The sequence below is a fragment of the Oncorhynchus nerka genome, linkage group LG10 (assembly GCF_034236695.1).
Source record: "Oncorhynchus nerka isolate Pitt River linkage group LG10, Oner_Uvic_2.0, whole genome shotgun sequence".
In the NCBI taxonomy this organism is placed as follows: domain Eukaryota; kingdom Metazoa; phylum Chordata; class Actinopteri; order Salmoniformes; family Salmonidae; genus Oncorhynchus; species Oncorhynchus nerka.
Window position 1 is genome coordinate 66,857,371 of NC_088405.1, and position 18,034 is coordinate 66,875,404.

At 42.4% G+C, this 18,034-nt stretch overlaps 1 protein-coding gene across 4 annotated transcripts; it reads left to right on the forward strand.

Annotated features, from left to right (window-relative positions):
* The first annotated feature begins 896 nt into the window (after window positions 1–896).
* On the forward strand, window positions 897–17,079 carry LOC115135890 (uncharacterized). 4 transcript variants are annotated; one of them, XM_029671057.2, is made up of 11 exons: window positions 897–1,195; window positions 5,168–5,288; window positions 6,842–6,952; window positions 7,192–7,240; window positions 7,500–9,310; window positions 9,546–9,579; window positions 9,713–11,517; window positions 12,145–12,193; window positions 12,458–14,268; window positions 14,493–14,529; window positions 14,651–17,079. In XM_029671057.2, exons 1-11 carry the CDS (start codon window positions 1,095–1,097, stop codon window positions 16,414–16,416), a joined length of 7,695 nt encoding a protein of 2,564 aa, XP_029526917.1. In that variant the 5' UTR covers window positions 897–1,094; the 3' UTR covers window positions 16,417–17,079. The 4 variants fall into 4 exon arrangements, with proteins under 4 accessions (XP_029526917.1, XP_029526918.1, XP_029526919.1 ...); XM_029671058.2 differs by having other exon boundaries at window positions 7,503–9,310; XM_029671059.2 differs by having other exon boundaries at window positions 7,192–7,228.
* The last annotated feature ends 955 nt before the right edge of the window (window positions 17,080–18,034 follow it).

An 18,034-nucleotide genomic window follows, 5' to 3' on the forward strand; every position in this document is an offset into this window, starting at 1 on the left:
CGCTGATCAGGCCTACCACTGTTTTCGTCAGCGAACTTAATGATGGTGTTGGAGTCGTGCTTGGCTACGCAGTTGTGGGTGAACAGGGACTACAGGAGGGGACTAAACACCCTTAGTGGTGCGTGCTGAGGATCAGCGAGTTGTCTACCCTTACCACCTGAGGGTGGCCCTTCAGGAAGTCCAGGATCCAGTTGCAAAGGGAGGTGTTTAGTCCCAGGGTCCCTAGCTTAGTGATGAGCTTTGTGGGCACTATGGTGTTGAATTCTGAGCTGTAGTCAATGAACAGTATTCTCACATAGGTGTTCCTTTTGTCCATGTGGGAAAGGGCAGTGTGGAGTGCGATTGATATTGTGTCATCTGTGGATCTGTTTGGGCGGTATGCGAATTGGAGTGGGTCTAGGGTTTCCGGGATGATCGTGTGTTGTGAGCCATGACCAGCCTTTCAAAGCACTTCATGGCTACCGATGAGAGTGCTACGGGGCAGCAGTCATTTAGGCAGGTTACCTTCTTATTTTTTGTTGTACATATCCAGCAACATTCCATATTATTCAGAGCCCCATATATAGATTTTACAGTCCCCACTGAGTACTCCCCAACCCACCTTTACATAGGCACACACTTTTTTTTATTCTCTAAAAGCCTATTTGTAATGTATGCACAATTTGCTTTGGGAGCATATATTTGACCTTGGAACATGTTTTAAAACACACATTTAATGCAAATGTCACTTAAATATTAACAAATAAGAATCATTATTAATGTTAAGATTATTAGTTTTTATTCAACTTAATAAATACATATTAATGATATTTTTCTGCTACTACGTAGAGAACTTTGATTTGGAACGTTTTCGAAATTCCGTGACCCGGAAGTACTTTTCTCGTGTGGCTGACAAGACTGATGTTCTTCCTGATTTATGAACACACAGGCAACTAACTACACCACGCAACAAATCAACTTTTTCCGGAATTAAATAATGAATTTAGCTACACAGTTAATTTCAAGACGTTGTGCTAATATTGAGCTAAAGATTAAAAACGGGTGGATTTCTGATTAATTTCACGATGCACGACTTCTGAACGACCAGTGAGTGCATGGATCCCAAAATGCCCAAGCGCTGTGCCGCACCAAATTGTAATATCTACACAGATAAATCAGACGTCCCCTTTTTCAGATTCCCTTTGGACCCGGAGGGGTAAGTTATGTTAAATAGTTTCCAATCCCTTATTAACTCTAGCTACTTTTAAAGTTATCTTTGTATTCCTCATTGGCATTGAAACAGTACGGAGTCAGCTAGCTAGCTAACCTAGCTTGTGCTAGCGTTGGTGGTAATAGTTAATGTCAAAGATGGAACTAGCCAATTAGCTTGCTAAAAGGCTACATTCTGGTTGAGGAATCGGATGCAGTATTATTTATCAAAGGATCCATGAAAAGTCTGTTTTAGTGGGAGGGTAGTCTCTGTTGAGCCCACAAAGTTATGAAAACTTTAATCTGACAACTTCCTCTTGCAATTGTGTAAATAACACAATTGGCTAGCAGACCATCTGGCTTGATGTCGCTAGCAGGTAATAACAACCTCCCCATGTTGATTATGGTCCAAATATGCTGTGAGGATCATGAATATAAGTCCCCCGAAAATATTGATTAGAAATGGAATATTACAGAAGTAAGTTCATGGGGCCAAGGTTGTCATTTTTTTCTATTAATTTTTCTATTTTTAGTTGATATTAAGTTTAGTTTCAGTTTGTTTTCAGAGCTGATTTGCTGGTTTTTATTTATTTTCAATTGTATAAAAATACGTATTGTTTTTATTATTTAGTTTTAGTGTTGGGGACAGATCTTGCGTGGGACAGCCCCAAGGTTCGCCAAAGTATAGACCAGGCCCTTGGGTAAAAAAAACAACAAAACAATTCAGTCGGGTTCTCAATTTAGAATAGTAGCAAGTTAGAATATTAGTATACACAAGGTGCAATTTAGAACTTTGGTTGTGCTTCATCTATTATATTCTTGTTACGTTCACTGATGGTCACTCAATTAGACCATGTCAGCTAACATTTTTAAGATTGGTAAATTAGTCTAGCAGCCAGCTACCGGAACTTTGTAATCATGGTTGAAATACCGGCCGGGGTGCCCCCATTTGATTTTGTTAGTCAGTCTCACTCAGATTTAATATTGAAAACTGCAGACGTTTCTCTCCACCCTTTGGCAAAATGTGTAGCATTGCAGGAAATTAGCTGTAAAACTTGTTTTTATGTCCCTCCGTGCACCCTCTGTGACTTCTGACGATTTTAATCCACTTAACCCCAGCATTTATCCATCATTGTAAAGCCATAGTTATTTTGTTGATTTGACAGTCATTTCTCAAGATTATTATTTATCTATTGTGATTGGCGTTTCCATCTGTCCCTCAATTTAAGGTCAACCCTGTTATGTGAACTGAACTCATTTTAATATGGTGAAACTATTCCTTTTAAAATATATTTTTCAAAAGAAACATTGAACATCTAATTGTCAAATCATAGCATAAAAGAAGGTGAGTTCTACTCTTTTTGGCAATTTGAGGTTTTCTGGTGGATAACTAACCCTGTTAGTTTTACCCATAGATAGTCCGACTATAATTTTTTAAACAATTAATCTTTTTTTGTGAAGCATGCTTTCAATTGCAACTCACTGTTTCACACAAAACACTTCCATTCCCCATCTCAAAAGGGGATTTATGGGTGATTTTAAGATGAAACCTGTTACTTAATAGGCACTGACTATAGTATTTTTTTTTTGTAGAAGTTGGGGAAGACCAGTTTTTATGATGTTGAACATGTTAAGGCATTAAACTGCTAAAGCCTCCATTATACCAACATTACAGTGTCTTCAGAAAGTATTCATACCCCTTGACTTATTCCACATTTTGTTACAGCTGGATTTAAAAATGGATTTAAATATATTTTTTTCTCTCACCATCTACACACAATACCCCATAATGACAAAGTGGATTTAAAAAATTAAAACAATTATGCAACTGTATTGAAAATGAAATAGACATAAGTATTCACAGCCCTGAGTCAATACATGTTACAATCACCTTTGGCAGAGATTACAGTTTTTTTTAGTCTTTCTGGGTAAGTCTCTAAGAGCTTTGCACACCTGGATTGTACAATATTTGCACATTATTCTTTTCAAAATTCTGCAAGATCATTGCTAGACAATTTTCTGTTCTTGACATATATTTTCAAGCCGATTTAAGTCAACTGTAACTCGGCCACTCATGAAAATTCATTGTATTCTTGTTAAGCAACTCGTGTAGATTCGACCTTGTGTTTTAGGTTATTGTCCCGCTGAAAAGTGAATTAATCTCCCAGTGCCTGGTGGAAAGCACACTGAACCAGGTTTTCCTCTAGGATTTTGCCTGCGTTTAGCTTAATTCGGTTTCGTTTTTATTCTGAAATACTCCCCAATCCTTAGCGACAAGCATACTCATAACATGATGCAGCCACCACTATGCTTGAAAATACGGAGAGAGGTACTCAGTAATGTGTTTAATTGGATTTACCCCAACTATAACACTTTGTATTCAGGACAGTTAATTTCTTTGCCACATATTTTTCATTATTACTTTAGTGCCTTGTTGCAAACAGGATGCATGTTTTTGGAATCTTTGTATTCTGTCCAGGCTTTCTTCTTCTCCTCACTTTGTCAATATGGTTAGTATTGTGGAGTAACTACAATGTTGTTGATTAATCCTCTTACAAATATACAAAGTTAAATCTAGAATTGGCTTCCTATTTCGCAACAAAGCATCCTTCACTCATGCTGCCAAACATACCCTTGTAAAACTGACCATCCTACCAATCCTCGACTTTGGCGATGTCATTTACAAAATAGCCTCCAATACTCTACTCAACAAATTGGATGCAGTCTATCACAGTGCAATCCGTTTTGTCACCAAAGCCCCATATACTACCCACCATTGCGACCTGTACGCTCTCGTTGGCTGGCCCTCGCTTCATACTCGTCGCCAAACCCACTGGCTCCATGTCATCTACAAGACCCTGCTAGGTAAAGTCCCCCCTTATCTCAGCTCGCTGGTCACCATAGCATCTCCCACCTGTAGCACACGCTCCAGCAGGTATATCTCTCTAGTCACCCCCAAAACCAATTCTTTCTTTGGCCGCCTCTCCTTCCAGTTCTCTGCTGCCAGTGACTGGAACAAACTACAAAAATCTCTGAAACTGGAAACACTTATCTCCCTCACTAGCTTTGAGCACCAACTGTCAGAGCAGCTCACAGATTACTGCACCTGTACATAGCCCACCTATAATTTAGCCCAGACAACTACCTCTTTCCCAAATGTATTTATTTATTTATTTTCCTCCTTTGCACCCCATTATTTTTATTTCTACTTTGCACATTCTTCCATTGCAAAACTACCATTCCAGTGTTTTACTTGCGATATTGTATTTACTTTGCCACCATGGCCTTTTAGCCTTTACCTCCCTTCTCACCTCATTTGCTCACATCGTATATAGACTTGTTTATACTGTATTATTGACTGTATGTTTGTTTTACTCCATGTGTAACTCTGTCGTTGTATCTGTCGAACTGCTTTGCTTTATCTTGGCCAGGTCGCAATTGTAAATGAGAACTTGTTCTCAACTTGCCTACCTGGTTAAATAAAGGTGAAATAAATAAAAAAAAAAATACACAAGCAACTGCGCAGGTCCAAATCCAGGCATTTGTCAAATCCCGTTTGGACTACAGCAATTCTCTGTTGGCTGGGCTCCCCGCTTGTGCCATCAAACCTCTGCACTTTATCCAGAACACAATGCAAATACATTTCTGATTAGAATAACATTACTACACATATCAAGCTAGCAAACAGTACGCTTTAACTTGCAATGAGAACATCTTCTGGATGAGAGTGTCTGCTAAATTACCAAAATGTAAATCTGAAATGTCAGACTACATTGCAAGAACAAATCAGTCTGGTGATGCCTTTTTAAGCACAATGTTCTACTGATTACGGATATACCTTCCATTTTCGCTAAACAGGTACATGGTTTGCTAGTGATATGCAGATAGACCTCGTTCATCAAGGTGAATAACATGGGCTAGGGGCAGGCCTATCCATATTGCAGTTATGACATTTTAACCTGTTAATTCTTCCTTTCAGATGTAAACAATGGTTGAATAATTGTCATCGAACTGACTTGGAGCCAAAAACCCCTGAGGAGTTGCACAATTCCTTCAAAATATGTGCAAATCATTTTGAGCCTTCCTTGATCTGTTGTGATGTAAGTATCTACTGAAGAAACATTTATATTTCCAAAAAGCATTCCTTTTATACTTTCATTCAGTTGTTATATTGTTCAGTAATAGAGGGGACTTGAGTTAGACTATCTATTCAGGAGGTGACTCATCTATGCATTAGCCTATAGACCCAATGAGCAGATTTGGGATGTAGGCTTAAATAGTGTGCAATACCTTATTAACTGTACATTTAAAGTTATGCTATTGCTCATTAGCAAGCTAGCTAAATTGCGCCATTGAAACGCCTCCCGAGCTTGCTAGCTAACCTAGCTTGTGCAATATATCATATTGTTTTATGTTAATGGATTCAGAACACAAACTTGCACACCGAAAATAACGTCTTCTCACGTGCTTAGGATAATAAAAACCTGTAGTGGAATATGTCTCCCACATGCTGTGTGATGTGAGGTTTAAGTCATGTACCGTAATTGCTGGACTATTAAGCGCACCTGAATATAAACCGCACCCACTGAATTATTAAAAAATATGTATTTTGTACATAAATAAGCTGCACATGTCTATAAGCCGCAGGTGTCTACCGGTACATTGAAACAAATGAACTTGGTCACTATCTTCCTCCTCCTGTGCACTGAAACCACTGAAGTCATCTCCTTCGGTGTCGGAGTTGAATAGCCTCAGAATTGCTTCATCCAATGTTGGATCGTTTTCATTGTCGCTCTCGTCACTTTCATCCGGAGGCAAATACCCCGCTGAGCTCATGCTGCCCCTTCAACACGCAGCAGTCCAGCCTTTCGAAACCTGTTGATAGTGGATTTTTTGACAATGCTCCACGCTGTCAGGACCCACTGGCAGACTTGACCATAAGTTGCTCTTCGCATGCGGCCCGTTTTAGTGAAGGATTTCTCCCCACTTGTCATCCAAGCCTCCCACTGAACAAGGAGCGCCACCTTAAATGCACGATTTACACTGAGGTCGAGTGGCTGCAAATACTTTGGGCCATCTGCTTTTCTTCCCTCTGAAAGCTTTTGTTGTCTTTTTGCACTGAGTCAGTTCCTCACGCTGCTGTTTCCAACGTCTTATCATCGACTCATTAAGGCCAAGCTCCTGTGCAGCAGCTCTATTTCCTTTTCCAACAGCCAGATCGATCTCCTTCAACTTGAAAGCTGCATCATATGCATTTCTCTGTGTCTTTGCCATGATGAGGGTGACAGAATTACTACCGTAATCAGAATGATGGGAAGTTTGAGCGCGCTCGATTTACGTCACATTATGTGACGGTGTTCAGTTTTTTGGCGGCATGAATCTTGTGAAAGCGGGAAAAATCCATAAATTAGCCGCGTCATTGTATAAACCGCGAGGTTCAAAGCATGGGAATAAAGTAGCAGCTTATAGTCCGGAAATTACGGTATACCTTTGTTGGGACTAGCTTAATCATAATGCACTCAGTTTTTCTGAAGGCCACTGGTAGGTCAACATTGAAAACAAGGTTTTATCCGTATTAAAAGGTCATGCTTCTCCCTGGAGGTTCTTTCTTAATAAAGTAGTCCTAATAAGGATTTGCTTGTTTCTTTTTCAGAGCACTTTAAGAGCATCCTTGAAAGAGGGTGCTATGCCAACCATATTTGATTTTACAACACATTTGAACAATCCATCAGGCCGCAACGGGAATAAGAGAATAAGAGAACCTGTAAGTATTCTGTCATGTTTAAACCACACAATGCTGTACCCCATATAGTCATCCTAACCTGATCTCTGTGTGTGTATCTAGTCATCCTAACCTGATCTCAGTAAGTGTGTGTGTATATAGTCATCCTAACCTGATCTCAGTAAGTGTGTGTATATAGTCATCCTAACCTGATCAGTGTATAATCTGATCCTATTGCATTAACTCCAGTCTACAGCTAATTATATATTTTATTCCTTTAGAGTGAGGTGGAGTTTGCAACCTTGAAGAAAGCTAAAGGTGATTGGTTTGGTAAATCAATATCTTTTTCTCGTTTGTTTTACCATAACAATTTAATATTCCCATATTTAGCAATCTATTTTCCTACCAAAAATGACATTTTAAGTAATTGGTTCACAACTTCATGGCAGTGCATAGTCATGTGGTCTGTATTGGGATAGCCCTCTAAGAAAAGTACACTCTTTTAATAGGATATTTTTAGAAATGTCTCAACATATTTATTCAATAAATGTGTTTCAATCGCATGTCCATGTTTTCTCCTTTACTTCAGAAGATGCTCCAACTGAGGTGAAAGATAAGCCAGGAGAGAATAGTGCAACATGTGATCTATCGCAAGAGGACCAAAGGAGAGAGGATGTCTCCAACTCTAAAGCAAAGGAAATCCTTAAAGTCTACTTCAAGGAAACTCTTGCCTTCACTGGATTCAGCATAGGGAACGATGCAAACCCCAACACTGATGAGCCGATGGGAGGCCACAGGGGACAACAGTCTCTCAACCCCATCTGTGTTGAAAGAATTGACCAGAAAGATGTCCTCCAGTTCAGTGAGAACCTCATGCGGGAGGAGATCCGGAACAGTTTAAGGTTGGCACGCTTTTTCTCCATTCTGCTGCAAGATGTCACAAACATAGAGGGAAAAGATCAGATCCCAGTTTTCATCAGGTCCGTCACTGTGGCAGGTTTCCCTCAGAAACACCTCATGGGGTTCCTGCCCTGTGATGCAGATTCTGAGGGTCTGTTTTACATGCTGCTCTCAGAAATACGGAATAAGTGGGGGCTGCGGATGGAGCATTGTCGAGGACTCACCTACCTGACCACAGGCATTCTATGTCAGAAAATGAAGGATCTCACCAGCAGGATTCTGCAGGAGTTTCCTCAGGTAGTGCTAGCACCTAGTGACCCATACGCCTTTAACATGTGGCTCATCCGCTCCATGCCCATGCCTTCCATCCAGAAGGTTGTGAACACAGTGGAGGAGGTCGCCACAATGCTTAGAGGGTCCCCAGATCTTTGGGAAAGACTGGAAGGGAAGATCAAGTCATCTTACGGCCACCTTAAAGGTGAAGTGGACAGGATCACAGAGGCTTGCCAGAACACCTGGGAGTATGGTGTTGATGCCTTCCACACCATGTTGGACATTCTTGAGCCATTCCTCGCCTGCATCAATGAGGTGTGCTCGGCTGCAAACGCAGACACTGCTACTTGTGAGCAGATGGCCAAGCTCAAGCCGATCCTAAAGAACTTCAATTTCCTCATCACCCTGGTTGTCCTGAAGAATACCCTCTGTTGTGTGAGCATCCTCAACCCGAGTCTCAGGGGAGCCATCAGCATCAGCAGCACCTTGCAGTACACAATCTCCAACGCCTTAAAGCTGGTCAACAAACATCTGCAGGAGATAGCAATATTCCACAGGAAGTGGTTTTCTGACGCAGTGGGCAGGGCTAAAAAGCTGGGAGTGGAGGTCGCTAGGCCGGAGGAGAGCTCACCTGATACCTGTGAGGCAGGTGCAACTGAAACCTCTCTGGAGGATTTCTACAGAGATACTCTGAGCAGGCAGATCTTACAGTACCTTGTTGCGGAGGTAAAGAGGGTGTTTAGCACTGAGATGGTTCGGATTCTGAGATGGCTCTCGTTGGTGCCGTCTTATATGGCTGACCACAATTTCAGTATCCGCAGGGATAAAGTGGCGGATGCGAACTTGAACAACCTCGCTCGGCCCGACACGTTTTACGATGAGCTTGGTTGCTGGGAGGTGAAGTGGAGACATGCTAGCAAGCGGAGGATCCTGCCCACAACAGTGTTTGCAACATTGAAAATCCCAGACATTGCATTTTACCCAAATGTGCAGAGCCTGCTGAGAGTTCTGGGCACCATCCCCTGTGTGAACGCAGAGGCAGATGTCTATGGGCAGTACAACATGGTGCTGGAGCGGTACCAGTCTTACCTGATAGCCACACCGGAGGATCAGAGACTTTGCAACATGGCATTTGTCTATGTCAATCAAGATGTGCACTTCAATGTTGAAGACATGGTGGAGTCCTATGTGGAGAAGCATCCTGACATATTGCAGTTGTTGCATATGGTAAATTTATTTTTATATAAAAGTATTTGCCTAGCACTCACACAAACTGAAGATTTCAAATCATTTGAAAAACATAAAATGAAGTTACCCTAAGTGGATAAGTTACCCTAAGTGGATATTATTTTGAATATTTCTTAACTTTTGTGTTGTTATTTTACTAATATTTGCATTTGTAGGTCCCAGTAACTGAACAAAAGCTGTATTTTGCTAATGCTTTTATTGTCTATGTTCATAGGATGATGAGGTGATGGAGATGCACTCTGCAGCTGGTAAGGAAATAATAGTATTAATATATATTATGTAGTATTTATTGCGCCATGGTGTATATACAAATATTTGCCTTAATACCCATGTTTATTCATTCATCATTCATGGCTCATGCTCTTGACTGCTTTATTTCAGAACCAGTCTCTGAGAACGATGGAAAACACACTCTAAAGGAGAATGTTGATGAAACACAAAAAGAACCACAGGAAATGGTCTTGGAGATGGAGAGAGTGGAGCAACCGAAATGCGTAGCCTCAGAGACTAATAAGGAGGCGCTCAAATCTGCTCTGCAGGCTGCTGTGACAGCGGCATATAACAGCCAGAGCAGACAGCCTGGTGAGGCCTCTGCTGAACAGGATGGCGAGGTTGAAGACACATTGAAATATGTATCGAAGTCTGAGATGAAAGAAGTTCTCAGAGTATGCGAGGATGCAGTCAGGGAGGGAATACTTTTGGAAGTTGGCACTTCCTTTTTCTCTCTGTTCATCGACCGCGTTGTGAAGTTAGGGGAGAAAAAATATCTTCCCCTCTTCCTCAGGTTTGTGGACAGTTTTGATGTCATGCGATTGGAGCTCATGGGTTTTCTGGATGTGGATCTTGACTGCGATGCCATGTCAGAGCGCATATTGGAAATTGTCACCAAAGAATGGTGTCTCGATTTGTGTTACTGCAGAGGTCAAGCCTACCTAGGATCTGGTGATGTCTCCTACAAGCTGAAAGCCTTTGCCTGTAAAATCCAGGAAAAGTACCCCCTTGCAATATGCACACACAGCTCTTGTTACTCGTTTAACACATGGTGGTCAAAATCCACCCCTGTGCCGTCAGTCAAACGGGCCCTGGATGTTTTTGAGGAGGTGTTGATGTTTTTTGGGAGCACGCCTATGCTTGAGAAACAGCTGGATCATGTCATTGCATTTGGTCTTAGGGAAAGCTATGAAAAGGTTCAAGAATTGCAGAGTAAGTTCTGTACCGTCTGGCAGGAGAAGCACGATTCCTATGAAGTTTTTGTGCAGATGCTGGAGCCCCTTGTTGAATGTTTGGAGAAAATCAAGACCAACCCACAGAGATGGAAATCCTCACTCTCTCTAAAAGCTGGAGCACTTCTGCGTTTGATAAGGGACTTTGATTTCATTGTTCCCATGGTAGCCCTGAAGAATGCCTCGTCCTTTACCAGGGAGCTGAGTGCAGGACTCCAGAAGGATCATTTTAGCGCAGCATCACAGCTTTGCCAGATCAGTGGTATAGTGGCTACTCTCAACAGGGTCAAAACAAACATCAAGGTCTTTCACCAGAATTGGTTCGACGAAGCCTGTGCCCTTGCCCAGAGTCTGGTTGTGCAGATAAAAGTGCCTGATAATTCATCTGCGGCCAGGGATAGCATGATCAAGCCAGCTCTGTATTACAAAGATTCACTGAGTGTGCCCCTAGTGGACAACCTCACCAATGCTGTGAAGGATCATTTCTCTGAGGACCACAAAGAGGCCCTAAACTTCTTATCCCTGGTTCCCTGCTCTGTGACTGTGAGTTACATGTTTGAGATCCTGAGGTCAAAGCCTCCTCTCTACGCCAGTGATCTGCCTGACTCTGACAACTTCTTCACAGAGTTGTGCTGCTGGAGGGTGAAGTGGAAGACCAAAGTTGCGTCAGTGACCATCCCAGACACCATCTTTCAGACTCTCCGTCTGCCACTCATGCAATACTTTGGGAACATCAATACATTGCTGAGGATCATGTCTGTGTTACCCAGCACAGTACTGGAGAACTGTGGGGAAGCGATGCGCCACAAGATGTTCCAGGAATACCTGAGGAACACCAGCCCCAAGGACAGGTCCCCGTGTCTGGCCATGCTGCAGGTGGGAACCAACTTCAGCAGAGATCTGGACCGGATGGTGACTAAGTGCTTGAAGGTCACTCCCCAGGCTTTAGAGGGTTTCTGCTTGGTAAGTTTTCAAAATACATTTCCATGAATATTAATTTATTTAATTTTTTAGAGTTTTACCCCTTTTTCTCCCCAATTTCGTGGTATCCAATTGTTTTAGTAGCTACTGTTTTGTCTCATTGCTACAACTCCCGTACGGGCTCGGGAGAGACGAAGGTTGAAAGTCATGCGTCCTCCGATACACAACTCAACCAAGCCGCACTGCTTCTTAACACAGCGCGCATCCATCCCGGAAGCCAGCCGCACCAATGTGTCGGAGGAAACACCGTGCACCTGGCAACCTTGGTTAGCGCGCACTGCACCCGGCCCGCCACAGGAGTCGCTGGTGCACGATGAAACAAGGACATCCCTACCGGCCAAGCCCTCCCTAACCCGGACGACGCTAGGCCAATTGTGTGTCGCCCCACGGACCTCCCGGTCGCGGCCAGTTACGACAGAACCTGTGCGCGAACCCAGAGTCTCTGATTGCACAGCTGGCGCTGCAGTACAGCGCCCTTAACCACTGCGCCACCCGGGAGGCCCCCCCATGAATATTATTGTTTTTAATATTTTATGCAGTCTTTCAGCGATGTTCTTTTAAAATAAATAATTTCCTTTTAATAATGTCTATTGAAAATCAAATTCACAGGATAAGGAATCCAAAAGTCTGATGAAGAACTCTGAAGCCAACATGGAAGGTATGTGATAGCAAAGCTTTGTTTCAGTTAATCCCCATGTGATCATTAAGTATTTATTAGCTAATAACTATGTAATGACACTGTTACCATTTAGTATATGTTGGTAATAGGGATGGGCCCAGGTTTTATCAAGTGAAACACTTGTTCTCATTCAACTTACAATCACCTTAATTTTATTCTCAATTATTTTTCCACTTTAATGACCTGAACTCTATGGTAGAAGAGTCAATTGAATTGACTAATTCACCTTTGTCATATTTTCAGTGGATCATGACAAAGATAGAACAGAGGAGCTTGAGAATCAACAGTCTTCTGACAAGAAAAAAGACCAAGAAATGAAAGCAGTGGATGAGAATGGGCATACTGGAGATAATCGACGGAGTTTAGAAGCAGTGTTCAGACAGGCTGCACGTTTGGGGAAAAATAAGTGCCAGCTTTCCGAACTCTCCAAAGAAGATCAAGACCTTCTCATCCAGGATCTCGGCATGTGCCACTGGTTTGGAAGAGATGGGAAGTTCACGTGTAAAATAGGAGAGGAGGAAATGGTACAGCTTCTTACAAAATCCATCAGGGAAGTCATACTCTCAGAAATACAGGAGTCCCCCTTCTTTTCTCTTATCACAGATAAACCCGTTGTAATTGCTAATAAGAGCTATCTGCCTGTCTTTGTCAGATATGTTGGGCAATGTGCCCCCAAGGTAGAGCTCATTGGTTTTTTGCGATTTTTTGAATCCTGTGATGTTGATGTTCAAGCCAAGAATCTCTCTACGACTCTAACTGAAGACTGGGGATTGCCGATGAGTCAGTGTCGTGGACAAGCAATCATGCGCATGGGCTCAGGTTGTCACAGCCTGAAGAAGATGTCTTTGGAGTTCCTCGAGAGCTATCCTCTGTCTGTCATCACACCCAGTGAGTCTTGTGGTCTTGCCTGTTGGCTAGCAGGAAGCGTACACTGCCCACCTGTCACAAAGATGCTGCGAATTGTGGAAGACCTCCTACTGTTTTTTGACCAGTCACCTGGGCTAGAGGCAGAGCTAGCACAGGCCGTGGATGGGTTACTGAATACACCTCGGGAGGCCTTGGAAGAGATTCCAGAAACTTGTTGCTCCAGGTGGAAGAAGAGGGAGGACTTTTTTGATCTCCTAGTCGACACATTGGAGGGAGTCTTGAGTTGCTTGGATTCAGTTAGTGCCCATGATGCCGGAACTATGTCGCTACATGCACAGGTTCTCGCCACTGCTTTGCGAGATGCAGATTTTGTCATCACACTTGTGATCCTGAAGAATGCCTGTTCTCCTCTTCGGAACTGCAGCACTGTCTTCCGCTGTGGTAACCCTGCTGACATCATCTGTGAAGTGGAGAAGATAGTACCAATCATTGAAACGCTGAACAAGATGCTGGATAACATAAGCACTGTACATTCACCTTGGTTTGAGGAAGCATTCCAACTAGCATCCAAGGTGGCCCCTCAGCAAGTATGTTTCCCAGAGAAAGCTATCTCTTATGGGTCTCCAGAGATGTACTACAGGGACAACTTGAGTGTTCCTCTACTGAGCAGCCTCGTTGATGAAATGAAGTACAACTTCTCCGACAGTCACTTAAAAGCCCTGAAGATCTTGTCTCTGCTCCCCACCTGCAATCCACAGCCCATTTCAGAGCCAATCCGCGCAGAGTCAACAGACAAGCTATACAGTCTCTACCTGTGTGACCTCCCTGACCCTGACACAGCAGAGCAGGATATCAGTAACTGGGCCTCTGTCTGGAAAGAGAAATATCAAGACCTCTCACCACCAGCTTCTATCTCTGAGATACTGCTTCACGCTGAGTCTCAATGCCATCCCACAGTGACCAGACTGCTTAGACTGGTGGCTGTTCTACCAAGCGTCAGTATGGAGTGGGACCTGATGAAGACCACCCTGAACTCCATGAGGGCTCTCCTGAAGAACACGGTCTGCAAGGGCAGTAAAACAGACACTGTGATGCTTCTTATGCATTACCCAACTGTTCAAAGACTAGGGGAGGTCATTGAAAAGTGCATCGAAGTTGACCCAGAAAGCAGCCCATGTCTTGAGCAGGTACATTAACAGCAATTCTCCTTTTATCATTCCAATGCTAATGTATTTATGACATATTTTTATTGGTATAGGTATGCATAATATTTCCAATATTTTATAAATACATTTTCAGTTACAGATAGATAATAACAGGAAATAATACATCAACAACACCACTCACCCCTTGACAAGACATGCATATTAAACTTTGTTGTAAATGTACTGATTTCTGTTTTATGAATTAGGTGAAGAAACAAATTGAAGGTCTGAAGCTGGAAAGTGGTAAGTGAAAATGTTAAATCATATGAACATTCATGACATACTATTACAAGGTTCATGTAGAATATGATATCATAAAGCAAATGAGGGGAAGGGGGAGGTGGTTTAACTGTGTGCGTTTTAGATTTTAGAGCTTTGGATGTAAACCCTGATGGAAGACCTGAGCAGGCAGATGAGGAACACCAAGCTGGTACGTCAGATCAACTCCCTGCAGGAAAGCTGAAGGCAGAGGAGGAGGCAGAGTACTATGTGAAAGTGGAAGATGCTGTGATAAAGGCAGACATTGTGATCGTTGAGGACGTTGTGATCGCTGAGGACATTGTGGGGGCCGGGGGCGGCGGGAAAGTAGAAGTCTGCGTGATAACAGAGGAAGTCATGTTTGCAGAGGACGATGTAAAAGCAGTGGACATTGTGTTAGCCGAGGACGGCGTGAAGGCAGAGGACAGTATTATGATAGTAGAGGATGGGGTCATAGGTCAGAAGCAGGCCATGTCTTTCTACGACCCACCTGTGCGTGAGGAAATCCTCAAGGAACTCTGGGACTCACAGTTCTTTACAATAATAACGGAACGGGCAGTTGAGATCGAGGGACAGCTCTACGTCCCCCTGTGCATCAGGTACTTGGAAAAACAGGACACTCAGTGCGAGGAGACTGTAGCTTTCATCCCATTCAGCCAGGACACTGCTGTCTTGGCTGATGCTATTGAAACAGCCTTATCAGAGAAATTGGGGCTCAACATGGAGTACTGTAGAGGGCAAGCTTTGCTAAGTGTAGGTGAGGTAGGGTCTCAGATGAGGGCTGTTTCTGCTGTAATATCCCAGAAATACCCCCTGGCCATGCGAACAGTCAGCTCTACTCTCTCTCTGAATGTGTGGCTAGCCAGGTCATCTCCTGCAGTGGCAGCAGCAGACTGTGCAGCGTCTGTAGAAAACATGTTACAATGGCTCACAGAGGACACAGAACGACAGACCAAACTGGAGGACATGATCATTGCCATGTTCCAACATGATGAGGGGAAGGGTAATGAGCATAGGGACAAGCTTGTTAAGAACTGGGAGAAAAGTCATGAAATGCATGAGTTGATGGTAGAGCTTCTTGAGGTAGTGATGCTGTGCTTGAATGAGCAGAAAAGTGAGGAGAGTAGCTCAGGAAGTGGCCAAGCACTGCTGTACTTCAATAAAGTCAGAAGTTTTGAGTTCATCTTCTCGGCTGTCGTGCTGAAGAATGTCCTGAGTTTGACCAAAAAGCTGAGCCAATCTCTTCAGGGCAAACCTCTAGATGTGTTGCTAGCTATGAATAGCTTACCTGACCTCCTAACTTCCCTCAATGAATTGAAGAGCGATATCGACACACATCATAAGGCCTGGTATGAGGAAGCTGTCGCTTTAGCTTCCAAGCTGCAGATAACGCTGTTGCACTCTGGGCTACTAGAACCCCTGAGTCAGTTTTACAAAATGGCGGTGAGTCAGAAAGTGGTAGAGCACTCCATTGTTGAGGTCAGTGAGCTCTTCACAGAGAAGGTCCTCAGTACCCTGAGGTGCCTGGAGATTGTGCCTTATGCCATGTCAAAGGTGGAAAACAGCAGTGTAAATACCCACCTTTTCCACATGTATAAAGATGACATGCCTGACATGGCCTCACTCCCCACAGAGGTGAAGTCTTGGAGAGAGAAGTGGTTGGATCCCATGTCTGGGTATCTTCCAGCCACTGTGCTCGACACTCTGAAGGCATCAGACATTAGGAGCTTTAGTAACATTGAAACCCTCCTAAGGCTCCTTGTCATATTACCATTTTCCCGGAGGGAGAGTACCTTCAGGCAGGGAAAGAGAAGCCTCCAGGGTTTCATAAAGCAGGAGACCAGGTCTCTTTCTGAACTTCATCCTCTGTAAAAAGTTGGTGTTCCCTCAAGCTCTCATTAGCATAAAGCTGGTTTCTGAGTTGGTGTCCTATACTGCTGACCCACTGTATCTTTGAGTAAATATCCAACCTAATTTAGGTCTCAATACAGTTTTTAACTTACTAGAAGACATTTCCCTGCATACATGAATGATCTAAATATTTTGATCATTTTATTTGTTTTCCTGCAAGCGTATATATTTTTTGTTTAAGTTGTTTGGATAATTGTACTGCCTAACGGGACCAATGTCTTGCCAAAAATAGCAATGCTCACCTGCGGGTTACCAATGCGTGTGTGCCTTTATGCATAACTAACAGTCAACCCAATGAACCATAAGAATTCAGATGTCTGAAAATGACAGTCCCATCAGGCTTTTTGAAAGAACGTTTATTTTTGTCAGCACCAAATAACATTGGACTGAATTTAAGAATCACTTGCATCAATTCACTGTCAATGAATAAGTTGTATCATTCTCTTCCTTGGCACAAATCGAAATAGTTAGTTCTATCATGTAGATGTTTTATGATGATTTCCTAGGTTTTCTGTCTATTTAGGAGAGTTCATTTTCTGTAAAGAATTCTCCAAATACTGTCTCCTTAAGAGTTAAACATTCATATATATTTGTCCAAAAAAATAATAAAAAGTTATAAAAAGACCCAATGTTCTTATTGTATATAACTTATCACATTGCAGTGTTAGACCTACCATAATGCGTAAATTGATTTTCATGAGTCACAAGGGGGCGCTATAAGCCTTAATTATTTTGTGGACATTTTATTGGCATTTAATTTAGGCTATATTAAGAGTACCCTTGTCTTTATTTATATAGAAACTGTTTGATTATAAAGCATGTTTTAATGAAGTAAGTTGATGTTTTTTGTTGTTGTCAGACTTCAGCTGAATACAGCTGTCCGCTCTGTTGAGGATTGGAGAATGTAAGAATTGCCACACCTTTGATCTGGGATCCAAGGCCATATAAACCATAAAGCTTGCTGTATATCTTACCGGTTTACCATCTTTAATGGGAATATCACAATCTTAGTGTCATGAAGGTGTTCTATAGCTACTCATTGAGTGATGGTGTCTACTGCTTAATGGATATTATTAAAGACAAATCAATCAAACATAATGAACCGGTCTTGACAACTATACAGCAAAGGGAAATGTCTCCATTCTCACAATTGCTTATTGTACTGTAGGCCTATGCACTTCCATCTTCCAACTGTTTTATCCCAGTGGTCACTTTTATTTCTTCACTTCCTACATGGCGTTATTCCTCCTGTTTCAATAACATGGTTATTATGTAATGTCTTGAATATGTTGAGTAGTGCTGCCTGGCCTCGTAACCATACTATAGATATTTTTATGCACCTCCAAGACAAAATCAGCAAAAAAAAAGAAACGGCCCATTTTCAGGACCCTGTCTTTCAAAGATAATTTGTAAATGGTTTTAAACACCGTTTCCCATGCTTGTTCAATGAACCATAAACAATTAATGAACATGCACCTGTGGAACGGTGTTAAGACACTAACAGTTTACAGACGATAGGCAATTAAGGTCACAGTTATGAAAACTTAGGACACTAAAGAGGCCTTTCTACTGACTGTGA